The 25,369-nt window shown below is 63.8% G+C and overlaps 5 protein-coding genes across 6 annotated transcripts in view; 1 reads left to right on the top strand and 4 right to left on the bottom strand.

Annotated features, from left to right (window-relative positions):
• Window positions 1-88: 88 nt before the first annotated feature.
• DPEP1 (dipeptidase 1) lies at window positions 89-3,435 on the bottom strand (the record flags this gene model as incomplete). Its single annotated transcript, XM_032195805.1, has 10 exons — window positions 89-274; window positions 471-606; window positions 756-831; window positions 920-1,004; window positions 1,090-1,266; window positions 1,390-1,459; window positions 1,554-1,704; window positions 1,787-1,919; window positions 2,000-2,132; window positions 3,326-3,435. Coding segments are annotated over 10 exons (1,257 nt in total), but the record flags the coding sequence as incomplete, so codon positions are not given.
• Window positions 3,436-4,688: 1,253 nt separating this feature from the next.
• Window positions 4,689-6,984, top strand: LOC116494005 (sulfotransferase 2B1-like). The gene is made up of 6 exons (XM_032195701.1): window positions 4,689-4,827; window positions 5,675-5,883; window positions 6,056-6,182; window positions 6,277-6,371; window positions 6,445-6,625; window positions 6,710-6,984. Exons 1-6 carry the CDS (start codon window positions 4,689-4,691, stop codon window positions 6,823-6,825), a joined length of 867 nt encoding a protein of 288 aa, XP_032051592.1. The 3' UTR covers window positions 6,826-6,984.
• A 2,029-nt stretch (window positions 6,985-9,013) lies between these two features.
• On the bottom strand, window positions 9,014-15,136 carry CPNE7 (copine 7). 2 transcript variants are annotated; one of them, XM_032195950.1, is made up of 16 exons: window positions 15,075-15,136; window positions 13,847-14,339; window positions 12,378-12,560; window positions 12,230-12,304; window positions 11,851-11,925; window positions 11,661-11,744; window positions 11,496-11,585; window positions 11,307-11,405; window positions 11,019-11,105; window positions 10,872-10,931; window positions 10,621-10,754; window positions 10,425-10,479; window positions 10,292-10,343; window positions 10,068-10,201; window positions 9,570-9,806; window positions 9,014-9,457 (listed from the first exon to the last, which is right to left on the bottom strand). In XM_032195950.1, exons 2-16 carry the CDS (start codon window positions 14,069-14,071, stop codon window positions 9,320-9,322), a joined length of 1,728 nt encoding a protein of 575 aa, XP_032051841.1. In that variant the 5' UTR covers window positions 14,072-14,339; window positions 15,075-15,136; the 3' UTR covers window positions 9,014-9,319. The 2 variants fall into 2 exon arrangements, with proteins under 2 accessions (XP_032051841.1, XP_032051842.1); XM_032195951.1 differs by having other exon boundaries at window positions 12,378-12,482.
• Window positions 15,137-16,617: 1,481 nt separating this feature from the next.
• Window positions 16,618-21,015, bottom strand: RPL13 (ribosomal protein L13). The gene is made up of 6 exons (XM_032195470.1): window positions 20,943-21,015; window positions 20,649-20,764; window positions 20,273-20,414; window positions 18,975-19,148; window positions 17,569-17,625; window positions 16,618-16,818 (listed from the first exon to the last, which is right to left on the bottom strand). The coding sequence occupies exons 2-6, from the start codon at window positions 20,750-20,752 to the stop codon at window positions 16,660-16,662; spliced, it is 636 nt and encodes a 211-aa protein (XP_032051361.1). The 5' UTR covers window positions 20,753-20,764; window positions 20,943-21,015; the 3' UTR covers window positions 16,618-16,659.
• Window positions 21,016-21,161: 146 nt separating this feature from the next.
• SPG7 (SPG7 matrix AAA peptidase subunit, paraplegin) overlaps window positions 21,162-25,369 on the bottom strand; it is a 31,735-nt gene continuing 27,527 nt past the window's right edge. The window contains exons 14-17 of the mRNA XM_032195469.1: window positions 24,698-24,854; window positions 23,973-24,136; window positions 23,485-23,562; window positions 21,162-21,836 (exon numbers count right to left, since the gene is read on the bottom strand). Of these exons, the coding sequence (XP_032051360.1) occupies window positions 21,627-21,836; window positions 23,485-23,562; window positions 23,973-24,136; window positions 24,698-24,854 (609 nt within the window). The 3' untranslated portion in view covers window positions 21,162-21,626. The remainder of the gene's footprint in view (window positions 21,837-23,484; window positions 23,563-23,972; window positions 24,137-24,697; window positions 24,855-25,369) is intronic.

Here is a 25,369-nt window from a genome sequence, read left to right as displayed (position 1 = left end):
GCGCTGCCTGGCACAGCTTCATTTTGCTCGGGGTAAGGTGCGGCAGGATCCGGCCATGCCGGGGGTGCCCAGCACCCTCAGCAGGATGCTAGGAGAGCAGGGTGCTGAGCAGGGGCAGCGCCAGCACCAGGGCTGCCGGCAGGAGCGGGGCTGGGCCGGCCCCGCTGGTGTCACTGGTGTCACCGTAGCCGTAGCTCGTCCTGCACTCCCCCGACAGCTCCTCGAGGGCGATGGGCTCCTCCAGGGGTGCCATGCCCTGCAGGGACGCCTTCACCTGCAGGGGGACAGGGTGGGTTCCTGCGGTGAGTTGGGGTCCCCGCGTGCCGCGCCGCCCCGTGGCACCCTCACGGTGCTGCCCCGCGTGTCCCTGTGCCCCCCTACGTCCCCAAGCACCCTGGTGCCCCGCTTATTCGTGCGTCCCCACATCCCAGCACCCTGCACATCCCCGTGCCCCCCCGTGCCCCACTCACCTCCTCCACCTTCCTGAAGACACGGAGCAGGTTGTTCGCCAGCGCCGCCCTCACCTCCTGCTCCGTCCAGCCCCTGCGCAGCAGCTCCGCCACCAGCTCCGGGTAGGTGGAGACGTCCTCCAGGCCCGTGGGCAGCCTGTGGCACCCCGAGGCTCAGAGCCCGGCCTGGCAGCACCCCCGTGTCCCCCCCCCAGCCCCCCAGGCAGGGCATGGGGGCACCCCATGGCTGATCCTGACCTTTTGGGCCACCCCGTCCCAGTCCCTGCGCGCTGCCACCCGCGTTACCTCGTGACGCCGTCGTAGTCCCCACCAAAGCCGACGTACAGGGGGCCTGCCACATTCTTCACATAGTCCATGTGGTCTGAGGGTGCAGGGGGGAGGTTGAGCAGGTGGGGGGACACCTCACCCCTCCCCTCACCCCACCCCCAAGTCCCTGCCCGCTGCCTCACTCGCCACGTCGGTCAGGTTGGCCTTGTCACTGCAGGTCACGTAGTCGTTGTAGAAGTTGACCATCACCAGCCCTTCCTTGGCGGCCTGGGGGAGAGGAGGTGGTGCTGAGCCCCCTGGGCAGCCCTGCCGGACCCCCCCCAGACCCTCCCCGCTGGTGCTGGGTGCTCACCACCATCCTCAGCACGTCGTCCGGCACGTTGCGGCGGTGCGGGCAGAGGCCGTAGGCGGAGGAGTGGCTGAAGATGACGGGGGCTTTGGAGATGTTCAGCACCATCCTCATGGTGTCCACCGAGACGTGGGCCAGGTCCACGATCATGCCCAGGCGGTTCATCTCCTCCACCACGGTCTGCAGGGACGGGGTGAGGGCTGGGGCAGCCCCACAAGGGGACACCACAGGGGCTGGCTGTCCCCAAACCACGTCCCCCCCCCGCAGCTCCGGGGCGCTGCACCCAGCTCCCTCCCCGCTCACCTTCCCAAAAGCCGAGAGGCCGTGGTGCACGGGCGCCTCCTCCGCCGTGTCCACCAGCCAGTTGTCAGCCCTGCGGAGCCAGCAGAGCGTCAGAGCAGCCCCCCAAAAGCCCCCCAGCCTCCTCCCCGTCCCCGCCACCCCCAGCCCCAGCCGTGCCCCCGCACCAGGGCGTGTTGCAGCTGTGGGTGAGGGTCATGTAGCGGACGCCCAGCTGGTAGAAGGTGCGCAGGACGCCCAGGCTGCTGTCGATGGAGTGGCCGCCCTCCACGCCGATGAGGCTGGCCACCTTCTTGTTCCGAAAAGCCTCCTCGATGCCTGCGGGCGGGCGGGGGGCTCTCAGCCGAGCACGGGCACCAGCAGCCCCTCGCCCCCCGCCGCCGGTCCCACACCCGCTCACCGGCGCTGTCCACGACGCAGGCGAAGGTCTCGGGGTAGAGCTGGCACATGCGGTGCACCACGTCGATCTGCTCCAGCGTGCGCTTCACCGCGTCCTTGTTCTGCGTCTCGCAGGGCACGTACACCGACCAGAACTGTACAAGGAGGCGGGGGGTGAGAGCCCAGACCCCGTTTTGGGGTCTCCCCGGTGCCCGCGCCCCGCTCGCCGCCCCACCTGGCCGCCCACGTGGCCGGTGTTCAGCTTGGGGATGTTGGTGTGCGTGCCGTTCAGCTGCGTGAGGTTGGACTCCGGCAGCCCCAGCCGGTTGTTGAACCTTTTGAGGAGCTGCCAGGGCAGGTCGTTGTGCCTGGGCCGGGGAGAGAGCGGAGTGAGGGGCTGTCTGTCCGTCTGTCTGTCTGTCTGTCTGTCTATCCAGCCAGGTGGCTGCCCAGCTACCTGCCAGGACCCCTGGCTGCCTGCCCATCCACTCACCCATCCATCCCTCCATCCCTCCCTCCATCCCTCCATCCCTCCCTCCCTCCCTCCATCCATCCATCCATCCATCCATCCATCCATCCATCCACCCATCCCTCCATCCCTCCTTCCCTCCCTCCCTCTCTCCCTCTCTCCATAACCCCTCCCTCCATCCCTCCCTTCCTTTTCCCCTCCCTCTCCTTCCCTCCGCCTGTCCCTCCCTCTGTCCATCTGTCCGTCCTCATCCCTCCCTCCCTCTGTCCATCTGTCTGTCCCTCCCTCCTCCTGTCCCTCCTCCCCCCCTCCCACCCATCCATGCCCCCCAGGAGGAGCCACCCAAGCTGCTCAGACCAAGAGCAGGGGCGGTCACCCCGCTGGGACCCCTCGGCGCAGCCCCCCACGCCCATCCCCACGCAGCCCTCGCCCACCGCAGGGCTCCCTCCTGCCCTTGGGGGAGGCAGCCCAGCATCCCCACCCGGGGACGCTGCTGTCACCGCCGTGGGGATGTCACCGCCGTGGGGATGTCACCGTTGTGGGGTTGTCACCACCACGTGGCGTCATGTACCCGTGGCGTCATGTACCCTGCGGCATTTCTGGGGAAGTTCTCGGGGCAGACACACGGGCCAGCTCCCACCTCTTCCCTCCCGCATCGTGGCCCTGCCACATCCTCCCAATCCTCTGTCCCTGCTCCCTCTGCCGGGGCTGCTCCGGGCCAGGAGGTGGCCGCACACCCCATGGAGCCGTGGGGATGCCACCGAGGACCCGACCCCACCTCCAGGAACAGCGTCCAGGACGTCCTGGCAAGGGACCGGGAATGTCCCTTGGGACACGGCTCTGCAGGACTTTCCCTGGGGCAGCCTGGCCCCGTTTCCCAGTACCAGCCCCATTCCCGGCCCGGCTGCGTGGTGTCCGGGGATCCCCCGTGGTTGTGCAGCCCCGGGTGCACCGTGCGGGGATCCCCCGGCGAGGCCGGCCCCGCGCGTCCCCGGGGTGCACGGCACGGGCATCCCCCCGGCAGGGCCGTGGGGCTTTCTGTGCCTGGGAGTTTTGCAGGAACCGAGCCCCCCCCCCGGGCCCTGCGCTCACCCGTCGATGACCGGCGTGGTCTCCATGATGCGCTTGGCCCGCTCCAGGTCCTGCTGCTCCGAGCAGGGCAGGAGCAGGCACAGCAGCAGCACGCTCCAGCGCAGCATCCTCGCCCCGTGTGGGTACGGGCGCCTCTGGCTCCTCCGGGACGAGCCCGCTGTCCTGCCACCGCCGTGGGAGCCTGCCGAATGCTCGCAGCTGCCCGGCCTCGCCGTCCTTCCCCTCCCGTGGTAAATCAGTAACCAGGAGCCCCGACCATAAACCCACCCTTGCACCCCGTGCCCGGGGTGCTCTGGCAGCGCCTGGGCACCGCGACGGCCTCCCCCCGGCACGGCACGGGTGGCACGGGGACGCGCCGGGGCCTCTCGGCATAGCTGTGGTTACTCTCCCGGCCCCTCTAACGCAGTGCAGATTTTTCTGCTGGAAAAACGCCGGTCCCACCCGCGCCTCGGCCTCCCCGCTGCCGGCACCCAGCGGCACCCCCAGCCCCGTGCCCCACGTCCCCCGGGAGGGGTCTCAGCAGGGCCCGCTGCCCCTGTCCCCCTATCCCCAGCTCACCGCTGTCCCCGGGACGTTCGGGTGGCTGCTCCCTGTGGCGGCTGTGCAATGTTTTCTGGCTCGTGTGTCTGCGCACGGGGCTGGAACGGGCTCCGGCCACCCCAGAGCCAGCCCCCGCCATGGCGCTGGGCGGTGGCCGAGCTCCAGCGCGCCCCAGGGCTCCCTGCCCAGGCAGCCCCATGCTGGGGGGCGGCGGTGGGGCAGCGGTGCTGCTGCTGCTGCTGCTGCCGTGGGGGGAAACTGAGGCACTGCCCTGCCTGCGCCCCGTCACACACCGTGGGGTGCATCCTGACGGTGGCCGAGGGCAAGGAGCGGCACCGTGGGGCAGTGGGAGCGGTGAGGAGCCACGGGGAGCAAACCCAGCCCCAGCTCCTCACCATGGGGTGGCCGGGCTGGACCCCCCCACTGCGGCATGGCGAGCTTGGCTGTGGGGCACCGAGGCCTGCATCGTGTGGGGCACGGTGTGGGGCTGGCACCCCACGGCACGTGGCTCACCGTCTGTGCCAGCGAGGGCCCTGAGCACCCCTGGCCCCCGCTGGGGGGCTCTCAGCCCCTCCAAACTCCCCCCACATCCCCGGTGGGTCTGGCTGCGCGTCCCCCCAAGCATGGCCCCAACCTGGGGATGGCCCCGCAGCCCCCAGCCCCGCGGCAGCTTTTCCCCCGCACCGGCCCCCGCCACCGCCCCCGGCCCCCTGCCAGGAATGCGCCGGGGGGGCCCAGCCCCACGCCCTGCACCCGCCGGGTCTGGCTTCCTCTTCTGCAGCTATTTAAGGGCTGTCCCCGGCACGTCCCGCGCGGCCGGGCCATGGAGCGGCTGGAGGTGACGGAGACCTTTGCAGGCATCGCCCTGCCCGGGCACCTCCACACCAAGGAGTCCCTGCAGTTCGCCACCACCTTCCCCTTCCGAGACACCGACGTGGTCATCGTCACCTACCCCAAATCAGGTGAGAGGTGTCGGGGAGGGGGGGAGAGGGATGGGGTACGGGGACGGCCATGGGGACCCCCAGGGCAGAGGGATGGGGATGGGGATGGGGACGGGGGGAGCTCTGCCGTGCAGCCCCTGCTCGCGGCAGGCCCTGGTGCTGCCGACGTGGCTGGAATGTGGCCGGGCCCTCGGCCAGCCCCGGAGGGCTCCGTGCCCCCGCCCTGCACAGCCACTGCCTCCCCTTCCCCCAGCACATCCCCCCAGCCCCATGTCAGGGGGCTCAGCCCCACTGCTCCGTGGAGTGGAGGCGGCCACCCCACACCTACCCCCGCTGTGTCCACAGCCCCGACCCCATTCCTGTCCCTGTCCCCAGCCCCATCCCCGGGGGGGGTTACGGCTGCTGGGGCTCAGTGGGGCAGTGGTCCCATGCTGCTGCTGCTGCTGCCCTGCGCCACCTCGCTCTGCGCCGTGCCAGGAGCCATGCTGTGCTGAGCTGTTACGTGGCATACAGCACCATGCTGTGCCGTGGCAAGTCAAGCCATGGAGTGCTGTGCCGTGCCATGCCATGCTGTGCCGTGCCGTGCCACGCTGTGCCATGCTGTGCCACTCTGTGCCATGCCATGCCATGCCGTGCCACGCTGTGCCGTGCCATGCCACACTGTGCCATGTTGTGCCACACAGTGCCGTGCCGTGCCACGCTGTGCCACGCTGTGCCATGCTGTGCCACTCTGTGCCACGCTGTGCCATGCCGTGCCACGCCACGGTGTATCAAGCCATGCAATGCCATCCCGTGCCACGCCATGCCGTGGTGTTGTGCATGGCGGTGCCCGTGGGGGGTGGCAGTGCCCTGACGCCCCCTTCCCCAGGCACCACGTGGATGCAGGAGATCCTGACGCTGCTGTACAGCCGCGGGGACGCGCTGCCGGCCAAGACCATCCCCAACTGGGAGCGGGCGCCCTGGCTGGAGCAGATCCACTTCAGGGGCGCGCTGCGGGACACGGCCACGCACCGCCTCATCACCAGCCACCTGCCTGCCCGCGTCCTGGCCCCCCTGCTGCAGGGGAGCAAGGCCAAGGTGAGGGGAGCCGGGCAGGCGGGGGGGGGTCCCCATGTCGCTGGGGCTTCCCCCGGCTGGGGCAGCTGCCAGGGACTTTCTGAGGGTGCAGCGGAGAGGTGGGGACAGAGCCTGGAAACCCCCTCGCTGCCGCAGCGCTGAGAGCAGTGTTCCCCCCCCCCCCTCTCCCCAGGTGATCTACGTGGCCAGGAACCCCAAGGACGTCGTCGTCTCCTTCTACTACTTCCACCGCCTGGCCAAATTCCTGCCCGACCCCGTCTCCTTCGACGCCTTCCTCCAGCAGTTCCTCGAGGGCACTGGTAAGGGCTGGGGGGGCCCAGGGGTGTGAGTGGGGGGCACGCCGGGGGGGGGGGGGCCGGCCGCGGGCTCGCATCACCCCCAGGCTCCCCGCAGTGCACTACGGCTCCTGGTTCGACCACGTCAAGGGCTGGCTGGGCCAGCGGCAGCTCCTGGACATCTTCTACATCACCTACGAGGAGCTGCACCAGGTGAGCCCTGTGTCCCCGTGTCCCCCAGCCCCATGTCCCAGCCCTGCTGGCTGACCACCCCCCCGTGCCGCAGGACCTGCGGGGCGCGGCGCAGCGGCTCAGCACCTTCCTGGGCTGCCCGCTGGGGCCGGAGACGTTGGAGGCCCTGGAGCAGCACTGCAGCTTCTCCGCCATGCGGGACAACGCCATGACCAACTACACCCTCATCCCCCGCGAGATCATGGACCACAGCCAGGGGAAATTCATGCGCAAAGGTGAGGGGGCGCGGGGGGCGGCGGGCGCATCGGTGCCGGCGTCGCCCCGCGCCCCGGTCCCACCGGGTCCTTCCCATCCCGCAGGGGTGGTGGGGGACTGGCGCGACCACTTCTCCCCGCTGCAAAACGCCCTCTTCGACCGCGTCTACCAGGAGGAAATGCCTGACATTGACCTCAGCGTCCACTGGTCCATGGTGTGAGGGCCGGGGGCCCTGACCCCGTAACTTATAGACCCTTGGGGCCGGAGGTGGCGATGGGAAGCAGCTGCTCCGGGCCCCTTCTTTGGGATGTTTCCGGCCACACACCGCCACCGTCCTCGGGGCCATCCTGCTCCTTGGTGGCCCTGACCCCTTCCTTCCTCCGGCCCAGCAGGGAGCAGAGCTCTGCTCAGGAAAAAAATAAATATTTATTGCAATTCCCGTGCCAGATGAGGGGTGTGGGGCAGGCAGCGCCGTGCTGGTGGTGCCGGGAAGTGCGAGGCGTTATCAGGGACAGATCAGGGCAGGAACCCATCCCCAGGGACATTATCTTGGGTGTGGGTGACGGTCGGGGGGGCCGTGGAGGGCTGACAGGTGTCATCTTCAGCAGAACTCGGGGTCCCAGCCCCGCGGTGCCCCTCTCTGCCCCGGTGCACACCTGTGCCCCTCCTGAAGCCCTGTGCTGGCCGCGGTGCCCTGAGCAGCCGCTGGCACCCACCTGCCCCATCCCCTCGTGGGTTTTTTGCCCTGAAGGCTCATGCCCCCCAGCAGCATGCCCATGGGCCCTGCCTCATCCTGATGCATTCCAGGCAATTACCTTATAAAATGCTCATAAAATGCAGGAAACGTGAATAATTAACCCCGTGAACTAAACATCTGCTGCTCGCTCAGCATGGCAAAGTGCTCCAGGGAGGTGCGAGGACCGGCGGGGCACCCACCACCCACCCTGCCTGGTCGGGGCTCAGCTGAGCAGGGACGGGCAGCGGGACCCCCCCGGGGACACCGGCACCCCCAGCCCAAGGGGACCCCTGCGCCCCTGTGTGAGTGGGGCAGCGCTGGAGGGGGCCTGGGCACCCCCTGCCTGCGTTGAGGGCCGAACGCAGCCGCAGCCTCATCAGGCGCTGGGTTTCCATGGTGACGTCCATTATCCTGCTTTATAGGGGGATGATTCAGGTGCTATAAATACGCGACGGATCGGGGCGCTGCAGGCACCGCGCTCTGCCCGCAGCTGGCAGCCCCACAGCAGCCCCATGGAGAGGGGCACGGGCAGCTCCGTGCAGCCACGGCCGTGTGGATGGGGCCGGGCTGGGAGCCCCGTGCCAGCACCCTGACGAGGTGACAGCGGTGTCCCTGGGGGGGAGCATGGGGAGCAGGATCTGGGGTGGCTCCTGCCCCATGACTGCTGCCCCAGGTCACAGCTGCAGCCCCGTGGTGGCCTTTGGGTTTCCCCCCTCTCCCAGGGCAGATGTCACCTCCCCATGAGCAGCTGCAGGTGGCAGGATGGTGGCACACGGCACATGGTGAACGGCACAGTGCCTGGCACATGGTAAAAGACCCATGGCACATGGCACACGGTGAATGGCGCACGGTGCATGGCGCACGTTGGATGGCACACGGCACACGGCACGTGGCACGCGGTGTCACACAGCACACGGCGTGAGGCAGCTGGCACGCCGAGAACAGCACGTGGGGCTTGGCACAGCCAGCCTCAGAGCGCTGTGCAGCACATGGCAGCAGCACGGCACACGGCACAGAGCACACAGCACACAGCACACGGCACACACCAAGCAACATACATCATGGAGCGCATGGCACAGCACACACGGCACAGCACATGGCGCATGGCACAGGGCTCATAGCTCACGGCACATGGCACGGGGCTCATGGCACACAGCACATGGCACATGGTTCATGGCACACGGCTCACGGCACGTGGCAGAGGCACTGTGCTGGGCAGGGGCAGGAGCACGGCTCTGTCTCTGCCTCCGCTGCCCTGGATTTTCGGGCCGGCAGCGCAGCGGGGTGGGAGCCCTGTGGCGGGGCGGCTCCGGCACAACTTTAAAGCCGTGGCTGCTCCAAAGCACAGCAGCTACAAAGCACTACTGCTTCTTTCACCTGCCGGTGGCTTTCAAGTGACAAATCCCTGCTAATGAGTGACGTAGCCGAGGTGGTCAGGCGGCAGCGCAGCGCTGGGCAGGTGTGTGTGCGTTCAGCTTTTGCTCGCTTACGTCCTTGGGACCCCTCGCTGCGGGACGGGGCTGTGCTCGTGGGCTTGGGCACTTGGGGGGAGCAGGGGGCTGTGTCTGCATAGCCCATCCCTCTGCCCCGTTGAGCGCCCACGCTTTGGGATTTCATGGGAGGTGGCAGCACTGCCACGGGGCCCTGTCCCCCAGAGAGCACGCGGCGCAGGGAAGGGGCAGGTTGCTTTATTGGCTGGTGCCTCCCGCGCACCGAGGACGGGTTCGTCATGCAGCCCCGAAACGGCATCACAGCGACAGACAAGCACAGACCACAGGGGACCACGAGGACAGCGGGCACAGGGAAAGGGAGCGGGGATGGGCCACGGGCACGGGCCACCGGCAGCGGGCAGTGCCCTCTGGGGACCCGGCCGCCCCCGTGCAGCACGGCGTGGCGCCTGCACCGGGGCACCGGGGCTGTCCCCGTGTCCCCGGCCGGGTGTGGCGGGGGCACGGTGCCGGTCCCCACGCGGGCGCCCTCACTGGGGTGAGCTGAGGCTGGAGTCGGGGGTGTCGGGCTGGGGGCAGCGGGGCGGGAAGGCCTTGTAGCTGTAGTACTCCACCACCTGCTTGGGCACCTCGGCCAGCACGCACTTGGCCAGCGCCGTCGGGGACGCCTGCGGGATGGAGCGGGATGCGTGACAGGGGGGCTCGGGGGGCTGGTGATGCTCAGCCCCCCTGCAGGGATCAGAGGGGATCAGAACGGGATCGCCACCGTCCCCCACTCACGTTCTTGAACTCCCGGAAGGGGACGAACTGGACGATGTCACGCAGGACGGGCTCGCCCCTGGGGGAGCGCAGGATGCCGTCGTCCCCGTCCAGGATCTGCATGTCGGTGAAGTCGGCGTTGCCCACGCCCACGATGATGATGGACATGGGCAGGTAGGAGGCGCGGACGATGGCCTCCCGCGTGTCTGCCATGTCCGTCACCACGCCGTCCGTCAGGATCAGCAGGATGAAGTATTGCTGGGGGGGGAGGGAAGCTCTGGGGGGGGGCTGCCCAGACCAGGGCACTGCTGCCACGCTCCCCCCGTGCGCACAGGGTGGGATGACATTATCAATGATTCCACCCCAAACCACCCACGAGGTCCAGAGGAGGCTGTCATTTTCTTAAAACCCTCCTCGTCAGCAAGTGTAAATAATTGTCAGGCTTTTAATTAGCCCCCCCTCCCCATGCACTTGTAGGTAAGTGCCCCCAAGGCGTGCCGGAGCCCCGCAGGGACCTACCGACGCCTCCTTGGTCCGCTCCTCATCGGCCGCCACGCGGGCCACCTTGGAGATGATGGGGGCCACGTTGGTGGGGCCGTAGAGCTGGATTTTGGGCAGGCAGCTCTGGTAGGACTCCACGACGCCCTGGATGCCTGGGGGAGTGCAGGGTGTGGGGGCGGCCCGGCTGCACCCCGGGGTCACAGGGACGGGGGCTGGCAGCCGTGCAGCGGGGCCGGGCTCACCCTCACACTCGTCGTTGTCGGGGTTGAAGTTGATGGCGAAGTCGTGGGAGACCTGGGGGGGAGAGGGGCGAGGGGCAGCCGGGGAGCTGGCAGGGATGGGCATGGCCCGGGGGGGTCCCGGCTGCCCCCGTACCTCATATTTTGGGGGGATCCGTGCACCAAAGCCCAGAGCAGAGAATTTCTTATCGCTGCAAAGGAAGGGTGCGAGGAGCCCCGGCACGGCGGGGAGGGTGTGCCGGCACCGGGGTGGCCGTCACCAAGGCGTCCTGGCCCTGGGGTGGCCGTCACCAAGGTGTCCCAGCCCCAGGGTCCCCACGGCAGCCACCAACCTGTCATAGTCCTGGCAGATCTCACCCACAGCGACGAGCGCCTTGAGGTACTCGTTGGGCTGGTAGGGGTTGATGTAGTGCAGGGAGCAGCTGTTGCGGGGGTCCCCGTTGGAGGCCGTGAAGTCGATGGCCACCTGGCACAGCGGGGGGGGGCCGGTGAGCTCCCCATGTCCCCAAGGGCCAGGAGCTGCCGTCCCTGCTCACCGGGGCACCACGGCACAGCCCCGGCCCCCCCGGGGGATGCTGCTCACCGTGAAGTGGATCTGGCAGCCGCCCATGATGTAGTCCAGGAAGGAGTAGACCCTGTGGATCTGCAGGGGCGACCCGCCTCAGCCGCTGCCAGCCTGCACCGCCCCGCGGCAGCCTGTCCCGGCACGGCTCGGCACGCAGGCACTCACCTTCAGGTCCAGCAGCACCACCACCCCCGAGTTCTTGTAGTTGCGCTTCTTGATTTTGTACTTGGGGTTCATGCACTCCCACTGCACCTGCGGCACGCGGCACCCGCGCTGCCTGGGGCCAGCCCCACAGCCCCCAGCCCCATAACGTGACAGCCCCCCCGGCCCCACAGCCCCACGACCCACCCGGGGCTGGTGTCCCCAGAGGAGCCCATCCCGGCCATCCCCTCCCCACGGAGCGTCCCCCAGCCCCGCAGGGGACACCCCCACGTCCCCCCGTCCCCTCTCCACCTTGTTTTCCCCCATCGCCTTCTGCATCTCCTCGAAGGTGGTGAAGAACTCGCCGATGAAGTCGTGCTTGCCCCGCGAGTCGTAGTCCCACACCACGCACTGTGGGGGACACGGCTCAGCCCCGGCTGGGTGCATGTCCCCCCCCCGCTGCCCCATCCCAAGGACGGGATCCCCATCGCCCTTCCTCACCCTCAGCTTCCTCTTCTCCTCGCAGCTGCAGAGCGAGTTCAGGGAGACCTTGAAGGGCTCCCAGATGGGGCTCAGGTTGTTCTTCACCACCTGGGGGGCGAGAGGGGGCTCAGCAGGGCTGGGGACCCATGGGGTGGTCCCGGGTGGGATCCAGCCAAGCCTCACCTCGGTGCGGTACACCAGCTGCTCGCTGCGGTCGTCATCGATGCGGTAGATCTCCAGGAAGGGGTCGGACTTGCTGAAGAGGTCCTGGAGGGGAGAGGGTGGGACAGGACAGAGCAGAGAACCGGCTGTCCCGTCCCATCCCATCCCATCCCATCCCATCCCATCCCATCCCATCCCATCCCCATCCCACCTTGTCATCCAGCTTCTTGGCCCGAAATGCCAGCTCCACGTAGCCGTTGTTCCCCGAGATCTCCTCGGAGATGACCTGCCGGGAGAGGTGGCCGTGGGGTGCTCAGCACCCGGCGTGGTGTTGTCCCCCTCCCCTCCTTCCCTCCCATCCTCCACGCGCCTCCTGGCACCGCGGGGACCCCCAGGGTGGTTAGCAGCTGTCGGGGAGACCCCAATCCATCTGGGATGCATGGGGCAACTGGATATATGGCCGGGATGGGAGGAGGGTCACTGGGGTCCCCCCACACGTGTGCCCAGCTCAGTGCCACCCCGCTGCCCCCGGCTCATCCCACTGCAGCATCCCGTCCCGCTGCCACCCTCAGCCCAGCCCGGCCGCTCACCGTGATGGTGGATTTCCCTGCGAATTTCCCATACTTGAGGAACAGCGGCTTCGTCACCCGCTTCTGCGCCACGATCTGCAAAAAACGATGGGCTCGGGGAGGGGACATCAGCCCGCGGGCGAGCGGGGGGTCCCAGCGGGGGGCTCACCTGCCCCACGGTGCACTCCATGCCCCCCAAGAAGTCATCGTCGTGCGTGCCCACGCCGGCGTGCCCGTGGCTGTCGTACACCTCGAAGCGCAGCTTCTGCACCTCCTCGAAGTAGTAATCCACCGTGAAGATCTTGGCGAAGACGGGGTTCAGGTTGCTCTTGATCACCTCGCTGCGGTCCACCTGCGGGGCAGAGGGGGCTCCGCCAGCCCCGCCGCTCGGCACCACCAAGGGGCTGCCCCCGGGTCCCGGCGGGCGGGCGCTGGCTGCGCCGCCTCAAACCGTGCCCGTGGGAGCTCCGGCCATGCCTTCCCCCCGAACAAACGGGGATTTAGCCCTTAGAAGCAGAACTGGTCCACGCTCATCTCACTGAAATTCATCCTGAAATCAGCTCAAGCCCCTGGCTCACTGCGTTGCTGTGGTGGGATTGTACCCGGGGCGGGAGCCAGCTCAGGGATGGATTTGGGGCTGGTGGCAGTGCTGGCGCAGGAGGGAGAGGTGCCCCTGGGTGCCACCCCTGGGTGCTGAGGCACCTCTCCCTCTGGGGCAGACCCCACATCACTGGGGGCTGCATCGAGGCGATGCTCGGGCTCTGGCCCACCTTTTCCATGGCTCTCTTTGAGCAAGGGGTGAGTGCCCACCAGCCCTGCCCGCTGCCACGGGTGGGGACCAAAACGCAGCCCAGGAGGGGTCCTCTTGCCCTTGGGATGTGGCCCTCGCCCAGCACGGCCCCGATGGCACGGCACAGCCTGGGGGTGCCGCATCCCCGAGCTGGCACGGGGCCCCTCGCCGCCCGCCCTGGCTCTGGTTCTGGCTCCAGCCCGGGCGAGCAGAGTCAATTACACGCAGAGGGATTTAGCGCTAAATCTGCCGGCTGAGCAGCGGTGATTAGCGAGCGCGGAGCTGCTGGAGCCAGGCAGGAGCTGAGCTGGGGGCAGCCCTGGGATGGAGCCAGCCCCAGCCCCAGCAGGGACACAGCAGCCCCCAAACCCTGATGCACTCCATGGGCGGCCAGTGCATCAAACGGCCCTGGCACGGGGTGGCCGGGCCCGTGTGGACCCCCACACCGTGAGCACCCCGTCCCCTGGTGCTGCCAGAGCCACTGGGTCCTGGGGGACTCACTCCAAGCCAGGGCTCTGCACCGTCCCCGTGCACCACCCGAGCATCCCACAGCACCCGGAGCTCCGGGCCCTGCCCTTCACACCCCGTGTCCCTCACACCCCGCGTCCTTCACTTCACTCCACCCCGAGCCCTGCACCTTGCACCCCGCAGCCTGCGCCTGCGCCCAGCCCTGCTCCCTACACCCCACCCTAAATCAGTTCCTGCACCTTGCACCTCGCTCCCCGCTCTGCTGCCAGCTCCTGCCCTGCCCTTGGCCCCGCCGGACATCGTGGCCACCCCAGGGCTGTCCCCATCCCGGTGCCCCCGTCCCTGTGCCCAGCACCCTGCCCGGCCCCTTCCCTGCCTACCTCCACCCACTGCCCCTGGGACTGCATGAGCAGCAGGACGCAGGGGTCCGACTTGTTGAGGGTGTCGCGGTCCAGGAGGTGCTTGCAGCTCACCCGCAGCTCCACCTTGGAGAGCACGGCCAGCGGCGCCTGGGAGGAGGGCTCGGGCGCTTCGCCCATGGTGGCAGCGGCACGGGGGGCTGCCAGGCGTGACGGGGGGCAGGCGGCACCGTGGGTGAAGGGCATGCGGGGGGGACGGGGCGGCCGCTGCCTTCCTCGCTGTCAGCGCAGCGGGCTGGTGACCCTCATGCCCGGGGCACGGGGCCCCACGGTGCCAGGAGTGGGGCTGGAGCCCGGGTGCAGGTCCCTGGTGGTGGAGGGCGCTGGCAGGGGTTTGGGGGGCTCACGGAGCAGGGGCGCAGGAGGAGAGAGGGGTGAGACGGCCCGGTGGGTGCTGGGGAGCTGAGGGACCCTCTCGGAGGTGCAGTGGTGGATTCCAGCCCCGGTGGTGGCCCTGCGAGGTGTCAGAGCACCATGGGGTGAGCTGGAGCTGGGGCACCCCCGGACAGGCAGCCCCTCAGGCACGGCTCTGCCCCTGTGCACTCGCTGGAGCCCTGGGGTGGATTTTGTGGGGCCGTGCCCAGCTCTGCCCCCAACCTCACCCCACGAGGTGCCCGCTGGGCAGGGGGACGAGGCGGGGAGGCTGAGCAGGAGAAGAGGCAGCACCGGCAGCCCCAGCCCCGAGCCCGCTCCTTGTGCAGAACAGGACCTCCCCGCCCAGCCCCTGCACCCTGGGGTGACGGGGTGATCACTGCCCGCGGGGGACACGGGGACACCCTCCGCCCTGCTGCTCCCAGTGCTGGGGACACGGAGCTGCCGTGCTCCACCGGGGTGCTGGCAGGGCTCGGCCAGGCGATGCTGCAACGCTGGCTCTGCCACTCCATCCCCACCCCATCCCCATCCCATCCCCACTCCATCCCCGTTCCCATCCCATCCCCGGGCTCGTTGCCCCCATCCACAGCCCCCAGTTGTGCCCAGTACATGCTGAGGCTGGGGCAGAGCCGCCCCCCACCCGATGCCCGGAGCTGGTGCCTCCTGACCGAAGTTTCCCGGCGAAGTCGCGCGGGGCCCTGCCCTCCCCGGCACACGGCTCCGGTGGGCACCGTCCCCTCCCCAGCACCGCGGCACCGCTCGGCATCCCCCGGCAAAGGGGTGCAGAGCCCCTGCCCTGCCCGGCCACCCCCCTCACCTGGGTGCTGGTGGCCCAGGAGCCGTGCAGGGCCGGCCGAGGGCTGGCGTGGCTAGCGGAGCCGGTGTGCCAGCCGGAGCTGCCGCCGCTGCCACCTCCACACAACTGACTCAAGCTGCAATTCGGGAGCGGAGCCCTAAGAGGGAGACTACAATCTCCGTTAACTGCCTCGCTGCCGGCACCGGAGCAGAGCCCGCCTGCGGGCACGGGGGCTCCGTGGTGCCTCGGGGGTCCCCGGTACAGCCGGCCACGCCAGGGCGCACGGCACAGCGCTGGGGGCACCTCCGTCCAACCCCCCTGCGCCCTACCCGGCACAGCCCTCACTCCATGCACCCCATGGCCCCCTCATCACTCCCCATGGGGTGCCCGAGGCCTGTCCCATCCCCTGTGTGTCCCTGTCCCCCTGTGTCCCCCACTGGAGCTGTCCCTGCCCCAACAGTGGGGTCCTGGCGTGCCCAAGCCCCCAGTGCCGGTGCCCCCATCCCGGGCTGGGGTTGCCCCCACACCCCACCCATCCCTCGAGCACTGCAGCGCTGTCAGCTCAGCTGCATGAGGGATGATGTAATTAGCCGGCGTTCGGAGGGATTAATTGCAGGGAGGGCTAACGAGCGGGAGGGCACTGCAGGGCCCGGGCTCCGGGAGCTAATCCCCAGCCTGCCTGGCAGAAGTAGGACACCCCCTCCCCGCGCCGTCCCGCTGCAGCACCCCAAGGCCCCGCGCCCGAGCCCTCTGCTGCTGGAGCCCTGGGTTTGTCATCACCCCACTAATGAATACGAATGGTTCAATTATCCCGGCACGGGTGCAGCACGGCCCCAGAAGTGCTTAGCCAGCCCGCAGCCAGCGAGCGCTCCCCGGAGCGGGACGGAGCCCACGGCCCCGTGACTGCAGCAGGCGGAGGGGACACGGCTGGCAGAGCCCCCGGGAGCTGCAGGGACGGGGCAGAGCCCTCAGGGAGGTCAGCGAGGGATTGCCCTAGAAAAATGGTTCAAAAAGGGCTGGGGGGTGAGTGCGAGGCGCTGGGGTGAGGCAGGGAGCCGCGGGCAGCTGCAGGGCCGGGTGACAGCGAGGACAGGGCTGGGGCCCGGCTCCACCCAGCGGCCAGCGGCAGCAAGCACAGCCCCACACACCCCAAATGTGGGAGCAGGGACCCCACAGGGACCCCACTTCTGAGCCTCAGCTTCCTCCTGCCCACAGCCCCAGGGTTTGACAGCTCGCTGCAAGGGAACAGCAACACAGCAGGGAAAGCTTGGGGCAGGGCCAGGGCTTCCCAGGGAGCGGCCCTGGGCTCGCCCCCCCGGCACAGGCAGCATCAGGGCAGGGCTGGGAGCAAGCTCTGGTCCCGTTCCTGACGACAAAACAAATCACCCTCCAGCACAGAGGCGAGGTGCCTCCTTCCCTCGCTGCCAGGAAGATCGGAGGTTCTGATCAGAGAGGAGCCTGCCCCTGGCTGAGCTCCTCCACGCTGCCCACCACTGGTACCGGCACCAGGAGAAGCTCCAGGGCAGCTCCATGCTGTGTCTGCCCTAAGAAGACACCACACGGCTCCGTTTCTACATTTTTTATTGGCAGTTCTGCTGAGAACAGTTCATTTCTTCTTCTCCACGTCCTGCTCTGCCGCTTCTTTGGCGCGTTTTGCCCGAATCCCGAAGAGGCGAGCGTTGGCCCGGGCCATGCGCAGGCTGGCGAAGGCCTTGAAGTTCTTCTCCTCCTCGGTGATAACGCGGGCCTTCTCCCGCTTGAAAACCTGGTGGGAGAGAGCCCGGCAGTCAGACCGCACATCAGAGGCTGCCAGAGAAGACGGTATTTAAGGCTTAACGCAATTAATCTCGCTACATTTTTACCACTGGCTCCAGGATGCTGTTAAGAATACAGAATTTGTGCAATCTGCAGGCCCTGCCCTTATCATCACTCCACCAGACACCTCATTTCAACCAGCTCCTAATTTGCCAGCGCACATCAGCAGACGAGCAGCAAATACCAGGGAAAAACAAGCGCAAAACGAAATCTGAGTCAGGTTCGTGGCACGCTATCAACGATCTCACAATTAGCGAGGGTTTTAAAGACGGTGACCTCGCAACCTGCCCGGCCCCGAAAGCCAACACACACCCCAAATGTGCCGGGGCCACGGGCTCCCTCGAAGACAGCAGGGCACAAGCAGCCCCCTGCCAGGAGGGCAGTGCTGAGCACAAGCTCGTTGCACGTCCTCAAGGCGTGGTTCTGACCCCGTCCCCACAGAGCGCTGCCATTTGGGGGCTACCGGGCAAGTTCTGGGCTTGGTGCCCAGAGCTCTCCTCTACACAGCTCACACCTAAGGACTTCTCTCAGTTGATTAAAAAATAAACGAGGGCAGAGCTGGACCTGTTGGGTTTTTGTTTGTGCATCCAGGATGGGAAGTGTCTGAAGCCAGCAACCCGTAACTATGACAAGAATCCTCCCCCCTAAATCCCAGCCTGAATTCCCTCACACAGAGAACACGATTTAGGGCTTCACTTACGTTCCTAATTGGCATAACTGGTCCAGACAGCTGAGTCGCCATCTTGAGTTCCTCAGCCTGCATAACAAGAGAGGGAAAAAACATCATTTAGAACCGGGTACGTACGCTTCCCAGCCTGCTGCCTGCATCCAAAACATGTTTTTAACACGAGCTCCCAGCCCAAACAGGCTGATGACGACTCTGACTGCAGGCTTAGCAGCAATGGTAGCGAGTTCAGCACTTCACCCGCGCAGCTGCAGGAGCTCTTGGCACCCACACGCCGCGCCGGTGAGCTCTGCCTGGCTACCAGGGAGGCTGGATCCGGCCAGCGGAGCTGTGGCCTCTCAGAGCTCTGCCAGCTGGAAAAAAAGGTGAGGTCCACTGAGCCATTTTTAGTTTGGCTGCTCAGCGTGTTCTTCAGCAGTTCCTTCCACAGCTAACTGCAGCTCCTTGTGCAGCTATTGCATCAACAACGATCATTAAACTTTATTTCAGATAGCTGATTGAAATAAACTAATTTGAAACATGATTCCAGACACAACTACCTTTATATTATGGGACTGGAAACAGGCTACAGTGGACAACCTGAAAGCTGGGCTGAATTTAGAAAGCTCCCAGTCTGTGCTGCTAGCCAGTTTACAGCTGGAACAGACTGGGTTTGGCAGTCTGTGCGCTACTCACAGCAGCTTGGAAAAATCCACTTTATTCAGATGCATCCGAGATTCACAAAGTTTCAATCTCATGATCCTCACGTCCACACCTGTGCCAGTCCACAAGCCAAGGTGGAGAGCAGCACCCTCCTGACTTAAAAACCGTGAAGCTGACACGTTCAGCAGAACTTGTGCTCAACCAGGCAGTGAAAGATGCCAGAGACACTCCTGTCTGTTCTGAAAGCTGCCTGAGCACGGCCCAGCTCAGCAAGCAGCACCGTGGCTAAGCAGCTCGGGGCTCACAGGCTCTCCCAGAGACTGAAGGCAGCTTGAGCATGGCATCGTGTTTCACTGCCTGCACCTCCCCACAGGAAGCATGTATTTTTCATGCACAGAGCCAAGACCAGACGGGAAAAGCCAACTCCCCTTTGGATCTCAGTGAGATTCTTCCGAAAAGTGTTGTTTTTATACGTCAGCAGCAACACCCTTCTCGAGACTTCCACCACCACCACTCCTTTCCCTGAACTACTCCGCGGTGCAGAGCACACCCTCGCCTTCCCGGTGCCGTCAGGAGAGGCGCTGCAGCTGGTGACAGGTGAGCCTCAGGCTGAAATTGGGCCAGCTGCAGCAGAACAGCTAGCCCTAGCCCGCAGCCACCCCCCACCATGGGCTGTGCCTCCAGAACACTCCCTGACTACACAGCAGAGCACCAGGAGGGAGGACTGACAACCAAACCCCCGCTGAAGTCACCACAAACAGACCAAGCCAAGTACTTACAGAGCTGTCTCCTTTCTTGGGCGCAGAGGGCTTCCTCGGGAAGAGGATGAGCTTGGAGCGGTACTCCTTCAGCCTCTGCACGTTGGCCTGCAGCGACTCCGTGGACTTGTTCCGCCGCCTGGGATCCACCGAGATTCCGATGGTCCGGGCAAACCTTTTGTTAATGCCGGCCAGCTGCAGAGAGACACAGCGTGCAGTGCCAGCGTGTGACAACACCGCGCTGCTACCAGCCTTGTCACCTGGCTGGAACCCCCACTGGCACTGAGGTCTGGCCAGAGGGGTCAGCGGTGCCACCATTTAGACTCTGAGAGGTGCTGGACAAATTTATGGAGCCAGCACCTGGGAACTGGTTTGCTGAACAGTGACAGCTCCACTAGAGAAATACTTTCGGTAACACCCTTAAGCAATAACTTCAATTTCTGTTTAAAAGCAAACATCTGTGTATCAATTTACATCCCAATATTATCTGAAAATTAAAGAAAAACAAAGTAATGAAGCATTTGGCATTCAGAAGTGCAGCTTTACAGCTTCAGTGCACTGATTTCACTGTTATAAATGCTTTAATTAAACACTAAACAACACGCGAGAGGCTGGGGATGCTGCCAGCAGTCACTAACATTTACTCCTGCTGTGTGGGACCAGGCTCGTGGGGCTTTCTGCAGCCCACCTCCCTCTCGGCTCCCCGCCAGCAGCTCATCAGCTGAGAGCCACCTGGGAGGATGATGCAGGACCTTCTCCTGCAGCAAGGCGAGGGAGCTGGCAGCTTCCCCCAGTCCTTGTGGTGACCGCAACCAACCCGTTCCACAGCACAAACAGGTTTGCACCAGCTGCATCTTGCAGGGTCTGCAGTAATGTGTTTTACAAACAAAGAGCCATTTAACAACAAAACCTGCCAGTCCTTTTACTTAAATTGAGTTCAGGAGACTCAATTCACGCTCTACCAGAACGTGATTTTTATGTTTTAAGTGATAGTCTGACCAGGCACACCAGTATTTACTCCTCAAATTAACATATTGCTCTGTCGTGTTACTGCTTCCCCATGCCACAATTACAAAAAAAAAAAAAAAAAAAAAAAAAAAAATGGAAAAAAGGAAAAAATACACTAACGTTTTGTGTGCTTCTCCAGTGACAGCAGCAGCCTGTCCCTGGCTACGTGCTGGCTCAGCCAGTGCAAGCAGACGCTGACACTTCCACACACCACAGCCATTCGTGAGTAAATTTTACACAAAATAACAGGACAACAGAGCCCAAACCCAAGAGCTGGCCTTCCCGAGCCGGGACAGCTCCTCCGTACTTACCTTCAGCTCCTCTAGGCTGAAGCCTCTGCCGGCACGGACTTTTTTGTGATACCTGATGGTCGGACACCTCACGATGGGCCGGACGGGCCCAGCCACGGGCCGAGGCGCAATGCGGCGAGCCTTTGCCTGGCGAGCCTTCCTCCTGGAGCGGGCGGCAGCGAGCTGTCACCGACAGAGCCCTCCAGCCACCCCCGGGGCTCCTAAACCCCAACCCCCAACCCAGGGGGATCCCCAAACCCCCCCTAAGGCGGCTCCAGCGGTCATCAGTCAGACAGGGTTGAGCTTTCATCACGGCGCTACAGCGATTCCGGATGTTCCACATCATTTGACCGCAGCCGGAGCCAGCCCCGCTCCTCTCCCCTCGCTCCCCGCTCACCTGCGGATCTTGCGGGCGGGTTGGTTGAACCAGGTGGCGACGCGGCGCTGCCAGTCCTTGTGGAAGTGCGGCTTCAGGATCATGCCATTGCGGCTGGGCGCCATGGCGGCTGCGGCCTGCGGACACGGACAGGGCTGGGCTGGGATCCCGCGCCATCGACCGACCCAAAACCCCTCCGCGGCATCCCTCGGGTCCTGCCCCGCTCCCCCGCCGCGCCCCGAGCGCCGCCCGGCGCCGCCCCGGCCGGATGGCGGCGGATGGAGCCCGATGGAGCCCCGCGGAGCCGCCACTCACCTCCCGCCTGCGAAGATGGCCGACCGGAAAAGGGAAAGGCGGCCGCAGCGCGCGCCGGAAGTGCAGAGGCGGCTCCGGGAAGATGGCGGCGCAGGAAAGGGCTCAGGGCGGCTTCAGCGTGCCCGCACTCAAGATGGCGGCGCCTTAAAGGGCCCCGCACCCCCTGCTGATAGGTACCTGCAGGACACAGCCACCCCTCCACACATGGCACAAACGACAGCACGTTCAAGATTTTATTCTGGTGCAGTCTGGTTTTCAGCTTTTAGTTCATGTCCAGCAGCAAAGACACTCACAGGTTACGGTGGAGTCGCGTAACGGCAGCGCTGCGCCCAGCACCCCACACACAGCACAGCCAGAGGTGGCTGAGGAGCACCCCACAGCACATCTCATCCCAAAGAACGTGCACACAACAGCCCCGTGTAGGAGAAATCCTTCCAGCAGATGAGACTTACCCAACCGCTAACCACTACTGCCCTGCTGAGAAGCAGTTTCCAAGCCCTAAGGAGTTCTCCTTCCCGCACGGAAAAGCTTGTTGCAAGAGGCAGCGGAGCCATCCCTTTGTTTTTGGGGAATGGCATCACAGAGGTTCCCTGCTCGGTATCTTTGATTCTGGAGCTGAAGAGAGACAGGGTCTGCGTTCAAAAGAAGCCTCTGGAGTCCTCCCATTGCACACAGAGAGGGGCTTCACACTGGTCTGAGGCGTGGTTCTTCCTCCTCCTCATGGTTTGGTGGCTGCTGGGGCATTTCTTCGTCTCTCGTGTCCTGCTTGTCTCTCTCTGCTTGAAGCCAGCTCTGAGGAGCTATCATTTTCTTTGGCCCGTAGGGCGGGGGCCCAATCAAAGCTTCGATGTCGTCGTAATTTATCACTTCTTTCTCCAGGAGGGCATTGGACAGCTAGAAAGAATAAACAAGGCATAATGAGGCACAGGGGGTTTGAAAACAGCCCCTCTGAACCGATCTGACCTCTCCCTGCCAGCTCAACTCGGACCTCCACATCTGGACTCAGCACGTGCTGGAGCCCGCGAGGAGCGGGGCCCCAGGCAGCACGCTGCAGCCAGCAGGACCCCAGCGCCCGCTGAGCCAGTACAAAGCTCCCCGGGCAGCCGGCACCTTCTGCAAGCATGATTTTGGCCAGAAACATCAAATACGACTGGAGGCAATAAAGCTTGCATTAGGAAGTGATTCAGCAAGGCAGAATCCCGGGGACAGTGGGGAAGTGCCCTTACTGCTGCTGTCACAGCGCCCGGGGCCCTGCCTGAGGAGGCAGAGAGGCAGCAGCTGAGGCTGGAGCCAGAGCCAGAGCCCTCCTCTGTGCACAGACCGTGTCACACACAGCACAGCTGCCCCTGCAGGCTGGGGGTCACCAGGAAGGTCCTCCCCAGGAACGTCAGCTCCCCAGCCCCTCTGCGAGCAGCAGCAGCGGGTGGCTGTCCCCACGAACCGCTCCGTTCTGCTGACAAGAGGCGACGCAGCGGCCTGGCGAACGGGACGCTCTGTAGGCACTTTGGCTTGACTTGAAAAGTTTTCTCTCTGCTGACCCTCTAGCAAACATCTAAACATCTGATTGCTGTGAAATGAAAGCGTCAGAACGGAGGAGCCCTGTGGAGAGGAGAGCCCCCGACAACGCCCGCTCTCAGAGCACTGCTGGGGCACGGTCCCGGGGACAGAGCGGGGACGCAGGGAGCAGCAGGGTGTCCGAGCGAGTTCTGGCCACCTTACCACGCACAGGAGGCTTGCTGCTGGGTAGAGGGAAGCATTTTGGGTTTTGTTGTTGTTTAAAAAGATTTAAGGATTGTTTCATTTGCAAAACATGCGACATTAGGTTGTTCTCCTGGCTAGTTTGCATGTTACGGACCAGGCATCTGAAGGGAAGGTCAAGGAGGGACACGGGGTGCTGCAAGCACCAAGGGACGGGGGCAGAGGTCCTGGCAGTGAGGGGGGGCTGGCTAGGGGCTCCCAGGACACAAATGAGAGGAGGCAGAGCTCTGCCTCTGCAACAAGTTCTCCTTGATATATCAGGTATGAAGCAGGTAACTGCTGCAAGCTGCCTGGAGTCACCAGTCAGCCTAAGTGACAGGTCCCGTGTCCTTTCATCACCCCCAGAAACCGTTCACCCAATTCTTTTATGCCTACAGAGCCTGCAAGGACGAGCTGCTCTCGCCTTCACAGGCTTCACAAGAATGGTCGCTGCTTTCCAGGAAGCTGTATTTCTCCTAGAGGCTAGCACAGAAGTACAGGTGAGGGAGCCAAGTTTGGGGTTTGATCGCTTCCATCCAGCACAGAGCACTCCTCCCCTCCCCTGCAAATACCAGCTGGTGTCAGGAGGTGAACTACTCACTGCTGGAGGAGGCACACATCCTCCCTGTGCCTGCTTCTAATCTAGGGGATATGCAGTGAACAGCCTCTGATTCCCAGCACGTTAATATCTCCACTACCAGATATTCTAGGGCCACAGAGACGCTGCAGCAACCAAGCTGCAGAGCACAGAAAGTATCAAGGTCAAAAGCAACAGTGAAAGAAACCTCAGACAGCTCCAACTTACTGTCTGCAGCTTATCCCGGTTGTCCAGCAGGAGTTTTTCTGTGCGTCTGTAAGCCTGAGCCACCAGCACTTTTGCTTCCTAGAAGACAGTAACAAGAAGAGACTTGCAGTGCAAGTGGCAACAAACAACATGTGGACAAACAAGAGAGCACCTAGAGGAAGGATGTGCAAACCGAGCAGGCAGAAGGCAGCTACCACTAACAGAAAATACAGATAAGCCTTTTGAAAAAAGCCACAAGAGTGCTTCTGATAAGAAACAGTAAACTTTTGTGCTAGCAAATCTCTCAAAGAGAGTCCCTGCTGATGGCAAATAAGTCTAAGGAGGCCACCCAGTAGCAAAAGACACAGCTCAGTACAAACCCCAAGGAAGCACAGCTATAGTGCTTTGGAACCAGAGCTTGTTTGGTTTTCAGCTATTTGATTTGCATTTTTCAGCGAGCTGCAGAAAGTAAAGAACAAACAGGAAGGTGTGCTCAGGGGCAGCCTTACGTGGTCCATCATTTGCTGAAGTCCCTGGCTGAAAGGGCGCCGACCAATTCCAGGGGCACTCTCCACATCTGGGAAGGAGAGCTGCCCGATGCTGGGCACCATCCCGTACTGCTTCACCATGGAGTAGGCGATCTTGGTCACCTTCTTCAGGTCATCCTGGGCTCCTGCATGAAAGAGACGTGATATTTTCCAGCTCCGAGTGGAGCGCAGGAGAAGCAGGTCCTACACAAGCACACATTTGACTAGTCGAGGGACTAGAGGACCTGCAGGAACCCAGGCAGGTGATCACTGGCTGCTGATGGACCTTTCCTCGTGTACTGCAAGACCCGTGCATGACCCTGAATAAACACACTGGTAGCTAAAGTGTATGGATTGCTCAGCAGCCACTGCCTTCTCTTACCACATTTGCCTATAACTAGCTGGAACTACGTGGAAGCAAGGCACAGAAGGTCCAGGCTCTTCCACCGGCCAAGAGTCTCGCTGGGTAATTGCACCCGTGGCCTTAGGCTTTGGGACAAAGTCTAAGACAACACAGTTGCATCCCACAATGAGACCTTCATTCTTACAAAAACAACTCGAAGATCAAAACAAGTAATTTGGCATTTCCCTTTCCCACTGTCCAGAGTGGGAAAATTCTGAGATCACCCTTGGACAGAGCAGCAAGTACAGAAGTTCAGACTATTTACACCATTCCCACTTGCCTGCAGCAGGGTCTGACTCCTCACCTGTAGTGACTTTGTTAAAGGTGATGGCCTCGGACACTCTCCCGCCCAGAGCCATGCACATCCTCTCCAGCAGCTGCTCCTTGGTGAAGAGATACTGCTCTCTTGGAAGGATCTGAGCAAATCCAAGTGCTGCGTTTGTTCGAGGGGCTATGGAAACCTGCAACACAGGGCAGCTCCGTCAGGGCAGAAAACAAAAAGAACCAACTCTAACAACAGAGAGAAGAAAGGAAGGGCCTGCACTCCCAGTGAGATCTGTTGGAAGCGATGGTGCAGGCTGACCTACAGACACACAGCTGAAACTGCAGTACGTTGCCATTCCCATACTGAAGCCTCTGCAGCTGCAGACATGCACTTTCTGCCATTCCAGGTCAAAAAATAAAAAGGAAGCTGTCCTTAACAGCAAGTAAATTAAATTCTAGGAGTTCAGAGCACCTCTGAAGCATATAAGCCAACCAGAGCTTGCTTTACCATGTTCCAGAATCATCAGGACTACCTGGAGAAACACAGGATGTCTTCAGAAAAATAAGAGCCATTTCCCCCATCCAGCCACATCTCGTTGAGAGTAATTAACAACAGCTCAGCTTATACAATAGGTCATTCAGAGTGAATTTGCTGCTGGTGGCAGGCCAAGAAGCTGTCATCCTTGTCATTCCCACCCCTCCACCTCTCCCC

The sequence above is a fragment of the Aythya fuligula genome, chromosome 12 (assembly GCF_009819795.1).
Source record: "Aythya fuligula isolate bAytFul2 chromosome 12, bAytFul2.pri, whole genome shotgun sequence".
Classification (NCBI taxonomy): domain Eukaryota; kingdom Metazoa; phylum Chordata; class Aves; order Anseriformes; family Anatidae; genus Aythya; species Aythya fuligula.
The sequence above is the reverse complement of the archived record's forward strand: the minus strand, read 5'-3'. Positions and strand labels throughout refer to the sequence as shown.

Excerpts from the sequence above, each read along its gene's own strand:
- LOC116494005 (XM_032195701.1), top strand. The coding sequence starts at position 4,689 with ATGGAGCGGCTGGAGGTGACGGAGACCTTTGCAGGCATCGCCCTGCCC. Across the intron at positions 5,884-6,055 it reads TGCAGGGGAGCAAGGCCAAG|GTGATCTACGTGGCCAGGAA; the intron begins GTGAGGGGAGCC and ends CCCTCTCCCCAG. Across the intron at positions 6,183-6,276 it reads GCAGTTCCTCGAGGGCACTG|TGCACTACGGCTCCTGGTTC; the intron begins GTAAGGGCTGGG and ends GGCTCCCCGCAG.
- RPL13 (XM_032195470.1), bottom strand. The coding sequence starts at position 20,752 with ATGGCGCCCAGCCGCAATGGCATGATCCTGAAGCCGCACTTCCACAAG. Across the intron at positions 17,626-18,974 it reads CCAAGAAAGGAGACAGCTCT|GCTGAGGAACTCAAGATGGC; the intron begins GTAAGTACTTGG and ends CTTGTTATGCAG. Across the intron at positions 16,819-17,568 it reads CAGTTATGCCAATTAGGAAC|GTTTTCAAGCGGGAGAAGGC; the intron begins GTAAGTGAAGCC and ends CTCTCCCACCAG.
- CPNE7 (XM_032195950.1), bottom strand. The coding sequence starts at position 14,071 with ATGCCCTTCACCCACGGTGCCGCCTGCCCCCCGTCACGCCTGGCAGCC. Across the intron at positions 11,926-12,229 it reads CAGGGAAATCCACCATCACG|GTCATCTCCGAGGAGATCTC; the intron begins GTGAGCGGCCGG and ends CTCTCCCGGCAG. Across the intron at positions 9,458-9,569 it reads CCTTCCGGGAGTTCAAGAAC|GCGTCCCCGACGGCGCTGGC; the intron begins GTGAGTGGGGGA and ends TCCATCCCGCAG.